Genomic DNA, 19,323 nt, shown 5'->3' with positions numbered 1-19,323 from the left:
CCACCGGAAATACGTCATGGAAATACGTCATGTCTCCTCCCTCCCGATGCAATGTTGCATCAGGAGATTTCATCAGCCAGAGGCATGAGCGAAAACGTAATGTCTCTAATACTCGGGAATGAGAAAAGTTTAAAGGTCATGTACCGTGTTTTGATGCTTGGTTAAATGTGTTTTAAGCATGTTCTTGGTTGCCTTTATCAGTCATCCTTTCTTTTTTATTTTGAACTATTGTTTCACTTCATATATGTTCTTTATAATTTTGTTAATTATTTAAAAAAAAAAAAAAGTGTGAGCATGTGTGCATAAGAGCAAGCCCAATCATTCTTCTCTAGTAAGACAGGGAATTAAAAATATGTTTGGCATGCTTGGACTGGTACATGCTGTTCTGATTACTATTTGTTTTGGTTTAATCACATCCTTGATATTTATCTTTGCTTGTTCAAAGGTATGCAGTTCGGTTAGGTAGGTTAATATGGGACGGCCTTGGGTTGAGGTGCCCTTGAGCAAGGCACCTAAGTCCCAACTGCTCCCCGGGCACTGTTATTATTATTACTGTGCCAGTTTGTTATATTATTATTGAATAATATTATTCATCACATGTGCGCATGGCGGCCCACTGCTCTGGGTATGTGTGTGCGCTCATTGCTCACTTGTTTGTGTGCACGTGTGTGTTCACTGCTTCAGATGGGTTAAATGCAGAGAGGAATTTCACAAGCGTGTGATGAATAAAGTTCTTCTTGTACATTCTGCTCTCTGATTAATGGTTATGGAAGAGATTAGATAGAATCATATGATGTACTCTCTTCTTTCATCCAGTAACATAGTCTAAACCAGTGATGTAATGCTTCATCACCCATTTATGTTATACACTAACGAAGCTATCACATCATCCAATTACATAGCTACAACACACTCTTGAATGTGAACATATACTCATGTTTGTCCTACAATAAACTGAGAAACATGTCTGAGCAGCTGTGTCCATGTCAGTGAGTGATTGTTCCTGGATTGATCTGTGAGGCAGAATCTCTTAAACAGCAGAGGTCTACGTTCCTAGATCATGCTTTGTCAATTCCTTCACTACAAACAGATCAAAACCTAACATAGTTTCTCCTTTACTCTCATTCTATACCATTATAAAGTGCCACAGATTCTATAACATGGCTGATAATGTGACAAAATGACACAAAATTCACAACTCAGGTAAAACAGTCTCCGTGTGCAGAACGTTCCTTTTAATTTTACTCTTATTCACCAGCAATTCACAAACATGGGGAAATAAAAACAAAATGAACATAGGGGATGAAAAGTCCAAGGTGATGGCAAGCAACAGCATTTTTTGTCAAGATTATTACACAATAACCCGAATCACTGTCAATGTCCACGTCCTTCGATGACATGCATCTGCTTCTGATTTAGTCTCTCTTTAAAAAAAAAAATTCACACACTGACTTGTGTATGTTTATTCCAACTGGCAGAAGTTCCCAAAACAGTCTGAAAAGCCTCAGACTTGTTTGATAAGTGAAAACTCCGTTCATAAATAGCTTTAAAAGCAGTTAAGTTAAAGTGATCGTATCAATACGGTGATATTGAAATTTTGGCAAATAATTTTGCGCTATAGTTTATAACCACATTTAATAATGGTGTTTAAAATAACCCACTCAACATGAATGACTTTTTCCAACCGAGTACTGCTCTGAAATGTTACTAACATTACAGTATCATGAACAACCAAAACATTAGTGGTGGTTTAATAACAATGTCTGGGGTGTTGTTACAAAGTCCTAAAATGAAAAAGCAGCAGATTGGCTAATGAACATTTGCTTCATCCAGAGGTTCTGGAGGTGCGTTTTGCAATTCAAACATGTCATCGATGATTTGCCATAGACAGTTCTCCAGGGGGAAATCATTGTCCACTAGGTTGACGAGGGAGTAGTTATCATGGATGTACTGGATAATCATTCTTGAAGGGGACTCGTCCTCGTACAGTTTCCCCCACTGCTCAATCCACAGCGCAAATGCCTCGTCCTGTAGGGGGAAAAAAACCAAACAACATTGTCACCACTGGCAAACATAACCACAAGTGATTTCCCTTTCAGATTATACATAGAACAGCAAGCAACCTTTTTTTTTTTTTTTTATATTATTCAATAAAAAATAAGAGGCTACACAAAGGTGTGAAGCTTTCATACTGGCCAAAAAGTGTAAAGGTATATCCACCTTAAAATCTAATCGATTCCTTTCAAAATATCACAATATTCCACTATCCTGCATTAACTCTATAAATCAAACCATATAATGAACCCATAAGGAACATTTATGGGTTCACCTGCTCGTTCATGGAATAATTCAATTAGCAAATCATGTGGTAGCAATGCAATGCATAAATTCTTGCTAAAAATACTACAAAAACGTGATCCTTATGACTTGATTTGTGGAATGATTGTTCCATTTGAGTATTTCAGAAACTGCTGATCACACTGTCTACAGTAGTTCAAATATCCACTCGTTACAACTACTGAGCAGAAATCATCTCAGAACGCACACATCAAACCCTGAGGCAGATGGCCTACAACAAGAAGACCACATCAGGTTCTACTCCTGTCAGCCAAACACAGAAATCTGAAACTACAGCTGGCACAGGCTCATCCAAACTGGACAGTTGAAAATGTTTGTGCCTGCTCTTTTTCGCCTGATGTTCAGCTGTAGAACTGCTGCTCATTTGATTTTTTTTTTTGTTTCGGCGTAAACTCTAGACGCTGGTGTGCATGAAAAATCCCAGGTCAGCAGTTTCAGAAATGCACAAACCATCCCACCGGTCACCAACCACAAAGCCACGGCTACCAAGATCACATTTTTCCCCCCGTTGTGATGTTTGATGTGAAAATGAACTGAACCCCTTGACCCGTGTCTGCTGTATATGATTTCATGTAGCGTGCTGCTGCTTGTGTCTGGCTGATATGAAAAAGTAAACAATAACAAAATTATGGACAGATATCAAAAGTATAAAAGCTCCCTCACCTTCCAAGACATAAAGCTGACTGGATCCACTACTGTGGGCTGAACAATCTCTCTGCCAGGGAAAATCCCCCAGGTTACAGCATTGGGTTGCTTATCGGGTGCATTTGTAATATCCTTACCCTACAAGAGAAGTTAAAGCCATGTAAAGTTGATTATACAAAGAGGGGAAACTGAAGGTGTCAACGTGCCTCACTGTAGAAAAAGCAGAGAGAATTTTACCTTCACGTTGACAATGTGATAGTTCACACGCGGCTCGTATTTCTTCAGCACTTTAAGAAGTGCATTTATATTTTCATGTGATGTGAAAAACTCCAGGTAAGCCTTCAAATTTAAAAAGAAAACGCATTTTATTTTTAGTTGTCCATGTTTGAATATAAACGTCTAATTACAATACTATCCCAGTACTCCATTTCCAAAGAAAGAGAACAGCTGATATACCTTAAGCCTAGGTCACAACCGGACGTACGATTTTTTGGCCGTGCGATTTTTGGCGTTTCCCAAATCGCTGCGTTTTTTTTGTTCATGGAGAAAGACGCACGTTGGCCGCAAGTTTGTCTTGCAACCTGAAAAAAAACATAAGCGCCTGTAGAGTTTGTTTGACATGACAAAGAACCTCTGCGGCCGGTCTACGGCTCGAAAATCAGCACGTCACACGCGCGCCCTCCGTGCATTTCTTGTGTTTTTTGCACATAGACCGGCCATAGGAGCACGTACGGCCGGTTGTGACCGAGGCTTTAGATAGCATTATAAATACTAAATAATCTGATAACTTTTTCACGAAGAGTAATGATGGATATAAGGCAAAGTAAAACGATGAGCCTTAGAACACCGCAATGCTCTTCATGATTTTTCTACCTTTTGGAAGACGTATCCTCCTGGGGGTCCCCAACCTACAATCGGGTCAGAAGAAGGCTTGCCATTGATGCTGGGTTGGGAGTTTATGGTGAGGATACCTCGACGGTTCACTTTTGCTAGCTCATCCTTCAGCATGTTCGTTTCTGGAGCTAGAGGGTCATCGTTCCATGGTAAACACATCACCTGATAATTAAAATGAGTGGCTTATTTCATTTTTGCAATGCCGTAAAACCTATACAACTCATTAATAGTAACCCAGGTAATCAAGCACACGTTTAAGCTTTGAGATTTAAGAAAAACATGTGGTTTAAACATTAGAACAAATAAACTACAGAGTCTGTTGTACGGAAATTGGCAATTTTCTGTAATGTGCAAGAAGAAGCTGCAACCACTGTCCATCTACAGTACCTTGTGTCCATTTTGGTTGGGCTGTGCTGTAATATAGTTGGTGAAGACTTCATACACACTCTGCTCACTCGTTAGCTCCTCTCCCCACATCTTTAATAGGGCTTCTTTCGGGCTCTTACTCTTCAGGTAGAACAAATAGTAATCCGTCAGCTCACCAAAGGCTGGAGATGAGGAGTTCCCCCTTTAAAAAAAAAAAGCAAGTTATATAATGCCGCACATGAGTTTTTTGAACGAAACAGGGGCTTTGATGTTATTTTGTCAAATTTATTTAAATTATTATCAAAACATCAAAAGATTTAGAAACACATCATATGTGATAAAAAAAAAAAATTTGAGGTACCATCTCCCATTGGGAAAATCATCCCAGTCCTGCGTCCTATAGATGTAGCTTTTGGACCTCGCAGACCAGAAGATTGGCCGGACATCCTCCATCTTTCGTTTGGGATGAGCACTAACAGTCCAGGGCAGAGGTCGCCTTAAAAAAAAAAAAAAAGTGTCAAAGTCAACAATTTCACCAAAAACACATACTTGGATGATACTCGTTCAACGTTATTTATTAAAATTAAAACTCAGAAATTTTCAAAAATGTCGTTTTCAGCATGAATGCACTATGGAGCTAAAGAGCTCAGATTCGCTCACCGAGGGTCCTCGAGCCATAAGCCGAGCTGTTTGAGCACATCAATTGTAGCCACCTCTCTGTTGAGTGTGTAGAAGTGCAGGCCGGGCACATCGCCGCTGCTCAGTAGTACCTTGCACATCTCCACGGCCTGATGGATGCCATAGTTGCGGATGGCAGCATCGTTGTCTTTGATGGGCTCGATCGCTTCCATGATGTCGTTTGGCACCTCCAGCTTTGACAATTTGACCAGTTGACGAAGTGAGTGATAACCCTATGAAGAAGGAAATATGTAAAATCGTTCTCAAATACAATAAGTTAGGAGCAGACTAAGAACTAGTCTTAGATGCTATTATAGAACATTAAATCAACACCTCCTGACCAATCAGATTCGAGAACTCAGCAGCACTGGCGTACAACAACAAATAGAGGGTTTTTTTTTTTTAAATAAAGAATTAAAACGCCACATATGGCACTTCTGTAAGTACAATTACATGATTCGATACTGTGTGAATGAATTCAGCCTACAATTTTAACATGCTTTATAGCTTAAGATATAGAGTCTGATGTAATTTGTGGGTTAAGTGTCATTTTAAGACAGTTTTTTTTTTTAATTTCATTCAAACTGCCATTTTGTTCAACTGGTTTTAATTACCTGAAGGGGGAAGATTCCAGGCAGAATGGGACAGGTGATGCCGATAGCTCTGCAGTCCTTAAGAAATTTCAGAAACGTTTCAGCTCTGAAAAAGAGCTGAGTCACGACAAAGGCTGCTCCTGCATCCACTTTCTCTTTTAAGTGCTTCAGGTCCTCTTCATAGCTCTCAGCCTCTGGGTGCCCAGCTGGGTAGCCTGGTCATCACAGAAAGTGAGGGAAAGAATAATAGTACTGTACACATTTTCCCCCCCAACTCCCAGCTTACCTGATCCAATATATGAAAAAGGTTTGATAATCAGCTGATGGATTGGATCAGGTCAGGGAAAACATTACGCTATACAGAATTGTGGCAGATCACAGAATCCAGGGACACATGTCTGCCTGGGGGCATTTTGAGTTATTGACAGATTCAGAAAGTACAGTTTCTAAGCTTTCCAATGATGCCTTCCATGTGGGCTACATCCACACGACAACGAGATGTTATTTAAAAAAATATTGCGTCCACATGGGCAACAATCAGTAAAATATCAGGTCCATATGGCAACGCAACGCTTGCTGAAAACGATGCAATACACATGCCACACCTCTAGGGGCGCTGTAAGACGGTCCCTTCGGAGACACCAGAACAATAGAAGAAGTAAGGACGCATGCGCATAAACTATTATGCGCGAGACTTCATATTAGCCACAAAGTCAGAAAAATCTGTTCGTAAAATTACATTATAATGACCAAATACAATGAAAAGTATTTTTCCAGTCTCACCTGTGAAAGGTAATCCCATGTGATCTCGTTTGGACGGCAAACCTGTTGGTACAGTTAAACGCAGCACATGAATGAGGCATCTTTATTCTCCGCTTTGACCCATCCAATATGGCGGTGAGGATGACGTACGATTCTACTCGGAAGGCGGCGTCTTTAATGGTCCGGAATAAATTGAATGCTACACATTGATGGATTAATTTGTTCTTCTACACCCTTTTTGAGGAATATATTGTAGGACTTAAACCAACATCTGAAGAGGTGAGATCGCTCCTTTTTTTCCCTATTTTTGCTGGCGGGATTGACTCTGCCCTAAGGGCTATTCTCTCTCTCTCTCTCTCTCTCACTTTGCACCATTACACAATAAATATTCACAGTGAAAATATTCTGTAAGCACGTTTCATGAACCAAGTTATAGGATTTGTTGACAACTCGCATCGAGTTCGTTACACTTCTACCCGGCGTGAAGCACTCACAGTCATGTGGTTGTGACGTCATCGTAAACAAATCCGTTCTACTCATCCAGACGACTTCGCAACGGCAACGTTGCCAGATCTTTCCACTCTGGGACCTGTTCTCAAAAGATTGCATTTTGGGGCACCCAAAACGCCGGTGCCGTGTGGACGCCAGGCCTAAATGATAAACAATTGTATCGGATTCACCTGAATCCGTTGCCGTGTGGACAGGGCCGTGGAGATCTGACAATATTTGAAGAATGTGTGGCCTTTTGAAAGTGTATACTTCTTAAAACAGAAAAGGGAGAAAATCGCCCTCAAAGTTTTCCATCTCAGCTACTCTGGGTGTAGGGTGGGCACATAATGGTGCTCATCTGCATGACATTAAGGAAAGCCCTACCCCCTACGAGCTAGCACGATACTACTTTCATGTAAACAAAGATCACCACGTCAATTTTCCTTCCATGCAAAGTATGCCCAACACAATTATGAAGTACAAAAATAAGTCCTAAAGTATACTTTAACGTTTTGTGGTTGAAAAATTACTCACACCGTAAGAAAGAAAGATAGCACGATGATGACACAACTAACACAACACTAGTTTCATGTAAAGCCTCGGTCACAACCGGCCGTACAGTACGCACTCCTACGGCCGGTCTACATGCAAAAAACGCAAGAAACACACGGAGAGCGCGCATGAAACGCACGAGAGCACGCGTGTGACGTGCTGATTTTCGAGCCGCAGACCGGCCGCAGAGGTTCTTTGTCATGTCAAACAAACTCTACGGGCGCTTACGTTTTTTTCAGGTTGCAAGACAAATTTACGGCCAACGCGCGTCTTTCTCCATGAACAAAAAAAAAAACCAAAACACAGCAATTTGGGAAACGCCAAAAATCACACGGCCAAAAAATCGTACGTCCGGTTGTGATCTAGGCTTAACCAAACCACAACACTCTCCGTTACATGCAAAAATAACCACACAGCCTTAGATTAATAAACTCACCCCATCAGAAAGAGAAACGGCGCCTTGCACACACCAATGCCTCCGATGGAATGTAATCCTAGAACGGTCCGTGTATCATCCAATTATTCAAGTATTCCATTCAATCTGGAAAACGAGGTTGCGTTTTTTTTTTTGCTAGAAATGGTGATCTCCGATGTAAATACCGAGTGTCTGTTTGCTTCGCAGTGTTTGCTCCTCTGCGCTCTGTTTAGTAACTCATTCCATAGTGAAATCACACGCGTCTATGCAGTTAAGTAGCCATGCACTCAACTCGGATCATACAGCTGATTGGCGAAAAAAAAAAAAAGACTTAAATCATCATGTGAATGGCCCATATGGTAATTTACCCACACCCCCCAGCAGGCTACAGTCCTGACAAAAACGAGACAATCTGCAACAAAAAAATGTATGCTTTTCCAACAAAACAATCTATTATCTGAAATACTGATTGCATTCTTCAAGATCTCAGCTTGCACATGATGGAAAAAAACAAAAATCACAAATTTCGAAAAAAAAAAGCTTCTTTTGCGATTATCTCGGATTCGTTTCGGCCGACATGTGTCCCTGGATCCGGTGAGGGGTCACAATTAGGGAGCTGCGAACCCCTGTCGTTGCTGACCGCTACAATACTTACCAGCAACGCAAATGTCAAAGTAATCATCAAATTCGCTGCGGATGTGCTTCACCAGGTCTACAGCATAGCTGAACCCTCCTTCTTCTTCTTCCCAGTCTGCTCCCACTGGATCTGCGCAGATATACCGTTGTCATGCACTGGGTCACAGAAATATAATAGAATACGCAAGTCTGATTCAAAATTCAGGTCCCACTAAGTATCTCACCTCCCCTCAGTGCCATGATGTTCTTCAGTCCCAGGTGCTTGGCCTTGTTCAGATGGGATGTGAGCTTGTCTTTTGTTTGTTTGCAGCAGGTCATGTGCAGCACACTCTCTAGGCCACAGTAGTTGACAGCTGTGCTAGCGATCATCATGGATGAGGTCTCTTTGTCTGAGCCAGGATCTCCCGCTGGATGCCATGTAATGTCAACAAAGAGAGGCCCACCGGCACCCATACGGTCAAATCTAAAACAGAAAGCAAATTATACTCTTCTGTACCGTTTTAACACACGCATATCAATTTGGCTAATTAAATAAACTCTGTGACGACCTTTATGTGTCTTCGTTCTGCTAGTTAATAAGCCAAGATGATACCTGTAAGGCTTGAAAATCGCCAAGCTAATCTCTTCATCTGCTTAGTGCTGGTTGCCAAGGGCAAGTGCATTATGATTAAAAAGACAGCTATGCTGCTCACTGGAACATAGCCTAAAACTAAGGTCTTGTATTTTCTCCAATATATGTTTTTTGAGCATCTCATTACAGATCTAGTCTCCCTTTTCTGTTATAACCACCTCTATTCTTCCGGGAAGGCTTTCCAGTAGATTTTGGAGTATGGCTGTGGGGATTTGTTCACTAAGGCAAAGTTTACATTAGACCGTATCTGTCTCGTTTTCTTCGCGGATGCACTGTCCGTTTACATTAAAAAGCCTGGAAACGCCGGGAAACGGGAATCCGTCAGGGTCCACGTATTCAATCCAGATCGTGTCTGGTCCGGTGCTGTGTAAACATTGAGAATACGCAGATACGCTGTGCTGAGCTCTAGCTGGCGTCGTCACTGGATAACGTCACTGTGACATCCACCTTCCTGATTCGCTGGCGTTGGTCATGTGACGCGACTGCTGAAAAATGGCGCGGACTTCCGCCTTGTATCACTTTTCATTAAAGAGTATAAAAGTATGAAAATACTGCAAATACTGATGCAAATACTGCCCATTGTGTAGTTATGATTGTCTTTAGGCTTTCCATCCTTCCACTTGCAAGTGGTAAGTGACGTGCATGCCAGACATGCGCTGAGATCGCACACACAGCGGCTCAGTCCCAAATCACTGCTTGTGCGCTCCACTCGCGCGCTCTGTGAGCTGCGCAGGGCCGGAGTGCGCACCCTCCAGAGGGCACTTGCTGTTCAGGGCGGAGTGATTTGGAGTGCAGGATGCCTGCGGAGCCGAGCGTATCCGTGTATTGGCGTTGCTATGTGCACGCGAATCGTGTATTGGCGTTGCTGTGTGCACACTAATCGTTTTAAAAACGTTAATCTGATGATCCGCTGATACGATCTAATGTAAACCCCACCTAAGCCACAAGAGCATTAGCACGGTCAGGCACTGATGTCAGGTGAGGAGACCTGGGTTGCAGTCGGCACTCCAGTTTCTCTCAAAAGGTGTTCAGCGGGTTTGAAGTCAGGGTTCTGTGCGGGACACTCGAGTTCTTTCACTCCAAACATGGTACACCATGGTGGTCTTCATGGACCACGCTTTGTACACAGGGAGCACTGTCATGCTGGAACAGATTTAGGTCTCTAGGTTCCAGTGAAGGGATACTGGAATGCTACAGCATACAAAAACATCCTATACAATTGTGTGCTTCCAGCTTTGTGGAAATAGTTTGTGGAATAACCACAAATGGGTGTGATGGTCAGCTATCCACATACGCTTGGCCACATAGTGCACATATGCACCAAGTCACTTTCTTCTATCCAAAAAAAAAAAAAACCCCACTATTTTTTTAAAATCATTGAAAATCTGTCTGTGATGAAAAGGATTCCGTTAATTTATTAATTCATTCACAGGACACCATCAGCATACGCGTTCAATTTAGCGTCGCCAATACTAAATTGCTACTATGTTTGTTGTTGTTATTGTTGTTAACAACCAAATCAGCAAAGGTCCGTAACCAGGGTCCGGACTGCTTGCGAGCCAGTCAGAGCGCACGATTTAATGGAAACTGGACTGCAAAAAAAAATAAATACATGACACCACATTAAAATGTGACGGTACTGTTCCATCCTGAGTTATAGGAGATGCGCATCTGCATGTCTTTGAACTGTGGAGGAAACTGGCGCATCTGGAAGAAACCCACGCAGACACGGGGTTTGATATGAGGTGACAGTGCTAACTAACCACCGTGCCACTCTGCTAATAATAATACATAGGGCCAAATTACTCAATTCTGATTGGTCAATCAAGGAGGGCTTTTTTCCTTAACACGGGGCCATATTTCTGAAATGCTATTGGCTAGTTTGTTGCTTGGTTACGGTTACAAAAATTAGCAAATTTTGTCAACAAAATGGCTTTTGTAAAGAAGTTCCAATAAAATTTTGTAAACCACTTTCAAAATCCTCGTGTCGTGGCAAGACGAAAGATGCTTTAGAAACTGATTCAAACGTGCAAGATAGTCTTGCGCCCTGATTGGTTCAGAAAATGTGAATGACAAATGTTGTGACCTTGAATGGCTTCCGAAGTATGAATTTGGCCCTATGTATTATAAACAAGTAATCGTAAAATTAAGGATCAATTTCACTCGTGATTTCAAAGTTTTGAAATTGCCCGAGTCGCAAACTTCGAAATCACTTGTAAAATTAATCCTTAATTTTACCCGGCCCCATACGATTACCTATACTAATAATATGGCGCAATGTCAAATTCTCATCTTTAGTACTGTTTACTAACTACAGGTAATAATTTGGAGCGGTTTTGAATTCCTGTTGTATGTCAAATATGAAACATTAAAGGGCACATCACGGGTAAATTCAGGAGCAAGATCAATGTAATTCTATTTTATATTAAACTTTGGTCAAATATCTGTCAGATTTTGTGCTTTTTTTTTTTACCTTGCGCAATACCAAAAAAATTCAGTTGAAATCAAGCCATGAGGTGAACCGGTCTGCCTCTGAAAAAACTTGGCATTTGGATTTCCCGGGAAACACTGATTTTCGTCTCTAAATTGACCGTAGGTGTGAATGTGAGCGTGAATGGTTGTCTGTGTCTATGTGTCAGCCCTGTGATGACCTGCCGACTTGTCCAGGGTGTACCCTGCCTTTCTCCCGTAGTCAGCTGGGATAGGCTCCAGCTTGCCTGCGACCCTGTAGAACAGGATAAAGCGGCTAGAGATAATGAGATGAGATCTGTCAGATTTTGTGCTTTTTTTTTTACCTTGCGCAATACCAAAACAATTCAGTTGAAATCAAGCCATGAGGCGAACTGGCCTGCCTCTGAAAAAACTTGGCATTTGGATTTCCCGGGAAACACTGATTTTCGTCTCTAAATTGACCGTAGGTGTGAATGTGAGTGTGAATGGTTGTCTGTGTCTATGTGTCAGCCCTGTGATGACCTGGCAACTTGTCCAGGGTGTACCCTGCCTTTCGCCCGTAGTCAGCTGGGATAGGCTCCAGCTTGCCTGTGACCCTGTAGAACAGGATAAGCAGCAACAGATAATGAGATGAGATAAGTTCGATTTAATGACGGGGCTAAACTACCGTAAAGCACTGCTGCATGTAGGGTTTTGTTTCTGGGGTTGGAGGAGGTGGAAGGAAACCGGAAATACAAGCGGTGCAGGGAAAGATATGAAGCTCACCTGGAAATGAGGTTGACAGCACCGTTGGCTGTGCGTGGCGGAAAGAACTCGAGGGAGAACCAGCGGTCCCCGGAGTCAATGCGCCGCCTCATCTTGTCGCTCAACCGGGTTCCGCGGTCCACCTCCCCGACAGGGGTCGAACACCTGGAGCTCTCCTTGGAGCTTTCATCGCTGTTACTCGCTCCGCTCGAGTCGCTTTTAAACGACCAGCCGTTCTCCTCGTTTTGCAGCACCATGACTCCTAAATGATCTGGATATACACCAGCAACAGGAAGTGAGCAAAGCTCCAAGCAATCATTTTAACAATTAAATCATGCACGAGACAAAGATGCGGCTCGCGCGCGCGCACAACAACATGACTTTCCTATTATAATAAACACCAAGGTTGTTTTTAAACTAGGTGGATAAGACACGTTTAATATTATCACTAATATATAAATAACCCCCATGTAAAAAAAAAAAAAGAGCCGATAAACTGAGGCGATCTTTCTAAACCGACAGACACGTTTACAAAATGACGGCATCCGGAGGAACATGTGCGCTCGTGCCCGCGATTAGCCGCCGTGACGGTGCTAATAGCTCGAAAAGCTAGCGCTTACTCACTTAGCTTTCAGTCGGTAACAAAAAAGAAAACAGAACCAGCCGTGTTTACCTCAGACAACTTCCTGAGTTTTCAAATAAATAAATAAATATAGGCGAGCAGGAGCAGCTCCGTCGACTACCCGGTCCAGCATCCGCTGAATGTGCCCGAAAATGGTGCTATAGCGAAGTAGGCGGAGTCTCAGACAACAGAATGGGCGGGGCGTGTAGTAATACAGAGAGGAGGATTGTGGGTAAGCGTGATACGCGGAGAAGAGCGACCTGTGCGTTGTGCGATCAGAGCGGCCGGTTATGAGGCGACGGCTGGTTTGTTGGCAGAGAGGTGTGTTGGGTTGAGTCCCGCTGACTAAACACTGGGTCAGAAGGTGTGGCATTTCTTCAGCAGGTTCAGTCAAATTATAAGGAAGACCGTTTCTGTCACTTGGGGGGGAGAAGAAAAAAAATCATAATAATGAGATTCATCTCATCTCATTATCTCTAGCCGCTTTATCCTGTTCTACAGGGTCGCAGGCAAGTCGCCAGGTCATCACAGGGCTGACACATAGACGCAGACAACCATTCACACTCACATTCACACCTACGGTCAATTTAGAGTCACCAGTTAACCTAACCTGCATGTCTTTGGACTGTGGGGGAAACCCAGACAGATACAGGGAGAACATGCAAACTCCGCACAGAAAGGCCCTCGCCGGCCACGGGGCTCGAACCCGAACCTTCTTGCTGTGAGGCAACAGCACTAACCACTACACCACCGTGCCGCCCCATGACTTCTCATCTCATCTCGTTATCTCTAGCCGCTTTATCCTTCTACAGGGTCGCAGGCAAGCTGGAGCCTATCCCAGCTGACTACGGGCGAAAGGCAGGGTACACCCTGGACAAGTCGCCAGGTCATCACAGGGCTGACACATAGACAACCATTCACACTCACATTCACACCTACGCTCAATTTAGAGTCACCAGTTAACCTAACCTGCATGTCTTTGGACTGTGGGGGAAACCGAAGCACCCGGAGGAAACCCATGCGGACACAGGGAGAACATGCAAACTCCGCACAGAAACGCTCTCGTCGGCCACTGGGCTCGAACCCGGACCTTCTTGCTGTGAGGCGACAGCGCTAACCACTACACCACCGTGCTGCCCCATGACTTCTATTATAATAATTAATTACTTTTTCATAATACTAAACGTTTTCTCATCTCATCTCATTATCTCTAGCTGCTTTATCCTTCTACAGGGTCACAGGCAAGCTGGAGCCTATCCCAGCTGACTACGGGCGAAAGGCGGGGTACACCCTGGACAAGTCGCCAGGTCATCACAGGGCTGACACATAGACACAGACAACCATTCACACTCACACCTACGGTCAATTTAGAGTCACCAGTTAACCTAACCTGCATGTCTTTGGACTGTGGGGGAAACCGGAGCACCCGGAGGAAACCCACGCGGACACGGGGAGAACATGCAAACTCCACACAGAAAGGCCCTTGCCGGCCCCAGGGCTCGAACCCAGGACCTTCTTGCTGTGAGGCGACAGCGCTAACCACTACACCACCGTGCCGCCTAAACGTTTTCTCATTTTTTAAATTCCATGTATATAACAACTTTCCCATCCATCCATCCATCCATCCATAGCCGCTTATCCTGTTCTACAGGGTTGCAGGCAAGCTGGAGCCTATCCCAGCCAACTATGGGCAAGAGGCAGGGTACACCCTGGACAAGTCGCCAGGTCATCGCAGGGCTAACAACCATTCACACTCACGGTCAATTTAGAGCCACCAATTAGCCTAACCTGCATATCTTTGGACTGTCCAGGGAGCACCCGGAGGAAACCCATGCAGATACAGGGAGGACATGCAAACTCCACACAGAAAGGCCCTCGCTGGCCTTTCTCTTCTTAGCCCAGGTAAGACGCTTCTGATGTTGTCTCTGGTTCAGGGGTGGCCTGATATTAGGAATGTGGCAATTGTACCCCTTTCCTGAAGACGTCTGTGTGCGGTGGCTCTTGATGCACTGACACTAGCCTCAGTCCACTCTTTATGAAGCTCTCCCAAGTTCTTGAATCGGCTTTTCTTGACAATCTTCTCAAGGCTACGGTCATCCCTGTTGCTTGTGCACCTTTTCCAGCCAGCCTTTTCAGCAATGACCTTCTGTGGCTTACCCTCCTTGTGGAGGGTGTCACTGATTGTCTTATGGACAACTGTCAAATCAACAGTCTTCCCCATGATTGTGGTTGCGTGTACTGAACTAGACCCAGAGATACACACTATTTTACTAAAACTTGAAAAGTAGCTCATATTTTGAGATTTTTTAAAAAACTTTTGCACTGTAAGCCATAATTATCAGAATTAAAATAGAAAAAAGCTTGAAACATTTTAGCTTGTGTGTAATAATAATAATAATAATAATAAATGCCTTTGCCATACATACATTCAGTCTAGAATGTATTAAATTTTCACTTTCTTAAATATCTGATGGAAAATATTGAACTTCACAATATTCTAATTGTTTGAGATGCACTAGTACAATAAAAGCACATTTTTTTCATAACAGAAATGGATCATTTTGTACAACAGTAACCTACCAACATTTTCAGTTGATTTTGAATGTCTTAATTTTACTTCTTTCACCAAAATCATCACATAGCCTTTTTGCATCACATTTTGCATAATAGTAACTGGTGATCAGCTTTCAGAACAGTGCAAAACTGGAGTACCACAATGTGGAGCTGAGGATATGGATTATCTTCTTTGGGACTATTTGTATCAATAGCAATATAAGTGATAAAGACTGGGTTTTATTCACAAAGATACAATTTTTTTAAAAAACAGTGTGTGAGGGTATAAGTGGTGCACAGAGCTTTGGAAATACAGAGGTCCAAAATTTTTTTTTAAATTTCTCTGATCTAGCTTATGTGCTTTATAAGACGCTTGGAGGGAAAAAACTGAATAACAGTAGCTTTAAAACAATGTCAGTGAGCAGTAGGATAAATTATCTGTCAAGCAGGCGGCATGGTGGTATAGTGGTTAGCACCATCTCCTCACAACAAGCAGGTTCTGGTTTCCCCCATGGGGAAGCCAGGCCTAACGGTTAGAGAAGCAGCTTTGGGGACAAAAGGTTGCTGGTTCGATTCCCTGGAAGTGCCCTTGAGCAAGGCAAGGCAACCCCCAACTACTCTCCAGGCTGCTCTGGGTACGTTGTATGTCGCTCTGGATAACAGCGTCTGCTAAATGCCTGTAATGTAATGTAATGCTGGTTTCTGTGTGGGATTTGCATGTTCTCCTGTACGGATTTCCTCCCACAGTCCAAAAACATGTGAATTAGGCAACTGGCTTCTCTAAATTTCTCATATGAATGTTAAGTGTCTGTCTCTCTGTGTTAACCCTGCAATAGATTGGCGACCTGTCCAGGATGTACCCTGCCTCTTGCCCAGACTAAGCTGGGATTGGTTCAGCACACCAGTAAGCAGTAGACACAATGAATGAATCTGTCAAGAAGTAAATCGATGGGAATCAGGTTAAACATTGTCATGAATGATCCACACTACAATCTGGAATTACAGAAATGTCTAACAAACAGTGCATAACAACACAAACAAAAGCTAAGTGTGTTTTATACAATAATGTCTTTCTACAGAAATACTATATTATAACACTATAATTATGCTTAGGTTTTTGTTGTTGTTATCCTGAGCCTATTGTAATTACCAAATAATCTATCTCTGTGCTAATTAGGCCTACATAGTTTGAACATAATCAGGTCGGTCAGCTTTTGTTTGTGCTGAACAAAACAGGGATATAATGTCTATATCAAATAATGTCTATCATATATCAATGTCAAAATCAAGAGACCTATAATCTTATCCTGGGCACATTGGGCAGTACCTGCACTTCCATCTCCACCACCTTCTTTCTTTCTTTTTCTCTCGGGCTCTTCATCTCGTCTCGTATAGCTTCCCTTCCCAAAGCTGAACTTTGATTGATGTATTCTTTTCATTTTCGTCTGGGTCAGTGAAGAAAGCAAACACAGGCTCAGTTAATATTTATATACAAATTATGAAATATACACTCACCGGCCACTTTAACAGGAGCTTGTTCTTGATTCTAAGATTCCTGTTCTTAGCTGGCAAGATTGAAACCCAATGTGAGCTTCTGCTGTTGCGTGCTGAGATGCTTTTCTGCTCAGCACGATTGTAAAGAGTTACTACGAGTTGTTATATTCTTCCTGGCAGTTTGAACCATTCTAGCCATTTTCCTCTGTCCTTTGTTATCAACAAGACGTTTCCACGCACAGGTCTGTCGCTCACTCATTGAATGTTTTTCGCACCATTCTGTTTTAAACGCTAGAGACTTGTGTGCCAAAATCTCAGGAGATCAGCCGTTTCTGAAATGGGAATCTCATCTCATCTCATTATCTCTATCCTGTTCTACAGGGTCGCAGGCAAGCTGGAGCCTATCCCAGCTGACTACGGGCGAAAGGCGGGGTACACCCTGGACAAGTCGCCAGGTCATCACAGGGCTGACACATAGACAACCATTCACGCTCACATTCACACCTACGGTCAATTTAGAGTCGCCAGTTAACCTAACCTGCATGTCTTTGGACTGTCGGGGAAACCGGAGCACCCGGAGGAAACCCACGCGGACATGGGGAGAACATGCAAACTCCGCACAGAAAGGCCCTCGCCGGACACGGGGCTCGAACCCGGACCTTCTTGCTGTGAGGCGACAGCGCTAACCACTACACCACCGTGCCACCCTTGAAATGGGAATAATGCAATTTTTTTCCCTATTCTGATGTTTGAAGAAGTGAACATCAAGGAAAGCTCTTGATTTGTATCTGCGTGATTTTTTTTTTAACTATTAAGTAAAACAGCTGAATGAACATCCTCCAAGAATAGTGATTCCATATTTTTGCCAGGGGTTATATAAAGGGTAGGATAATCTTAGAATGAAAATTACACACACACACACCTCATTTTACCATGCATTTCTATCCTTTCTATAAACTGAACTGAAAGAAAAGCATTTCTATTATGGTTGAAAGTTGATCAGTCTTACATTGGATGGATGGATGGAATGAATGAATATCGTTACCGAGCTAGCTAGTTCATTCACTAATCTGAACCTGACTAGCCAGCATCATCATGGACGGCTCCTGTGTTTTAATGGAGCGGAAACCCACAGGAGCCACTCATCAGATGATGCCTGGGGATGAATGGCACTGAACTACATACGAATAAAATTCTCTCATTACCTGAAAGATATCACGTTTTCGCCGGATTCAGACGCTTTTCCGGTTTGCTGGCGTCAAAGAACCACCCGGTTGAGGAAAGATTCTGGAGTCACTGCAAGACCATTCACTCCACCCACGACAATGACGTCACTCCTGGGGATCAGATGACAAATTCGTTATCTTGACATCGGACAATATCTTTACAGGACCAAAGCAGAAAGTTATTTTAGGCAAAAAAATTTCACGACTTTTATTACTATTATTATACACACCTCCGCAAGGGCGCAGATAGGACGGGGGGGGGGGACAGATAGGGGTCACTATACGGTAAATCTGGGGGGGGGGGGGACATGTCTCCCCCCCCCCCCCCCCCCCCAGATTTACCGTATAGTGACCCCTATCTGTCCCCCCCACCCACCGTCCCTACGTAGGGCGCCAAACACAGGTAGAAAAAGGTGAGGATTAATGTTCCGTTAGTTAGGCTAACTTACATTGCAGCACAGGGCGGCACGGTGGTGTAGTGGTTAGCGCTGTCGCCTCACAGCAAGAAGGTCCGGGTTCGAGCCCCGGGGCCGGCGAGGGCCTTTCTGTGCGGAGTTTGCATGTTCTCCCCGTGTCCGCGTGGGTTTCCTCCGGGTGCTCCGGTTTCCCCCACAGTCCAAAGACATGCAGGTTAGGTTAACTGGTGACTCTAAATTGACCGTAGGTGTGAATGTGAGTGTGAATGGTTGTCTGTGTCTATGTGTCGGCCCTGTGATGACCTGGCGACTTGTCCAGGGTGTACCCCGCCTTTCGCCCGTAGTCAGCTGGGATAGGCTCCAGCTTGCCTGCGACCCTGTAGAACAGGATAAAGCAGCTAGAGATAATGAGATGAGATGAGACATTGCAGCACAAAGTTGAAATGGCAGCAGCAGTAGCCTTGTCTGTGATCAATCCACATTACACCGATTGAAGAAGGGGAAAGGCTGGAGCAGATCCTTGCAGAGTTGGGAAAGCAAGGTGTTCAATTTTCCACATAATTCTGGGTTAATAACACTGCACAGCTCATCCATTTGATCGCAACGGTGTTTCTGCTGCGACTAATGGTGCGTTCAGTTGTACTCATAAGTTGGAGGTTTGAAGTCGGAAAAGCATTGAAATCCAGCATCTACCAGCATAAACGCTGGGGTTTTCGTTTCATTTCATTAACTGTCCATTTTTTTTCGAATTCCATGTTCCATGTCCCAGTTTTTAAACTGGGAAGCGGCGGAGAGATG

General features: G+C 43.4%; 2 protein-coding genes across 2 annotated transcripts in view; one reads left to right on the top strand and one right to left on the bottom strand.

The window, feature by feature from the left end:
* Positions 1 to 1,214: 1,214 nt before the first annotated feature.
* On the bottom strand, positions 1,215 to 18,177 carry mthfr (methylenetetrahydrofolate reductase (NAD(P)H)). Its single transcript, XM_060931503.1, has 13 exons — positions 18,089 to 18,177; positions 16,717 to 16,834; positions 12,236 to 12,485; positions 8,613 to 8,851; positions 8,408 to 8,518; positions 5,556 to 5,749; positions 4,924 to 5,174; positions 4,625 to 4,759; positions 4,285 to 4,465; positions 3,877 to 4,059; positions 3,241 to 3,342; positions 3,022 to 3,141; positions 1,215 to 2,028 (listed from the first exon to the last, which is right to left on the bottom strand). The coding sequence occupies exons 2-13, from the start codon at positions 16,826 to 16,828 to the stop codon at positions 1,810 to 1,812; spliced, it is 2,097 nt and encodes a 698-aa protein (XP_060787486.1). The 5' UTR covers positions 16,829 to 16,834; positions 18,089 to 18,177; the 3' UTR covers positions 1,215 to 1,809.
* The window catches only part of clcn6 (chloride channel 6), a 75,285-nt gene continuing 68,217 nt past the window's right edge, over positions 12,256 to 19,323 (top strand). The window contains exons 1-2 of the mRNA XM_060931501.1: positions 12,256 to 12,509; positions 14,648 to 14,738. Coding sequence (XP_060787484.1) covers positions 12,481 to 12,509; positions 14,648 to 14,738 — 120 coding nt within the window. The 5' untranslated portion in view covers positions 12,256 to 12,480. The remainder of the gene's footprint in view (positions 12,510 to 14,647; positions 14,739 to 19,323) is intronic.

The sequence above is a fragment of the Neoarius graeffei genome, chromosome 10, assembly GCF_027579695.1.
Source record: "Neoarius graeffei isolate fNeoGra1 chromosome 10, fNeoGra1.pri, whole genome shotgun sequence".
In the NCBI taxonomy this organism is placed as follows: Eukaryota; Metazoa; Chordata; class Actinopteri; order Siluriformes; family Ariidae; genus Neoarius; species Neoarius graeffei.
Note: the sequence above shows the minus strand (reverse complement) of the source record. Positions and strands in the feature narration are given on the sequence as shown.

Bases quoted from the DNA above. Each gene is read 5' to 3' on its own strand.
- mthfr (XM_060931503.1), bottom strand. From the start codon at position 16,828: ATGAAAAGAATACATCAATCAAAGTTCAGCTTTGGGAAGGGAAGCTAT. The intron at 12,486-16,716 runs GTACTGCCCAAT...GTGTATATCCAG, and splicing joins TGGTGGAGATGGAAGTGCAG to ATCATTTAGGAGTCATGGTG. The intron at 4,466-4,624 runs GTACCTCAAATT...TTTTTTTTAAAG, and splicing joins GATTTTCCCAATGGGAGATG to GGGGAACTCCTCATCTCCAG.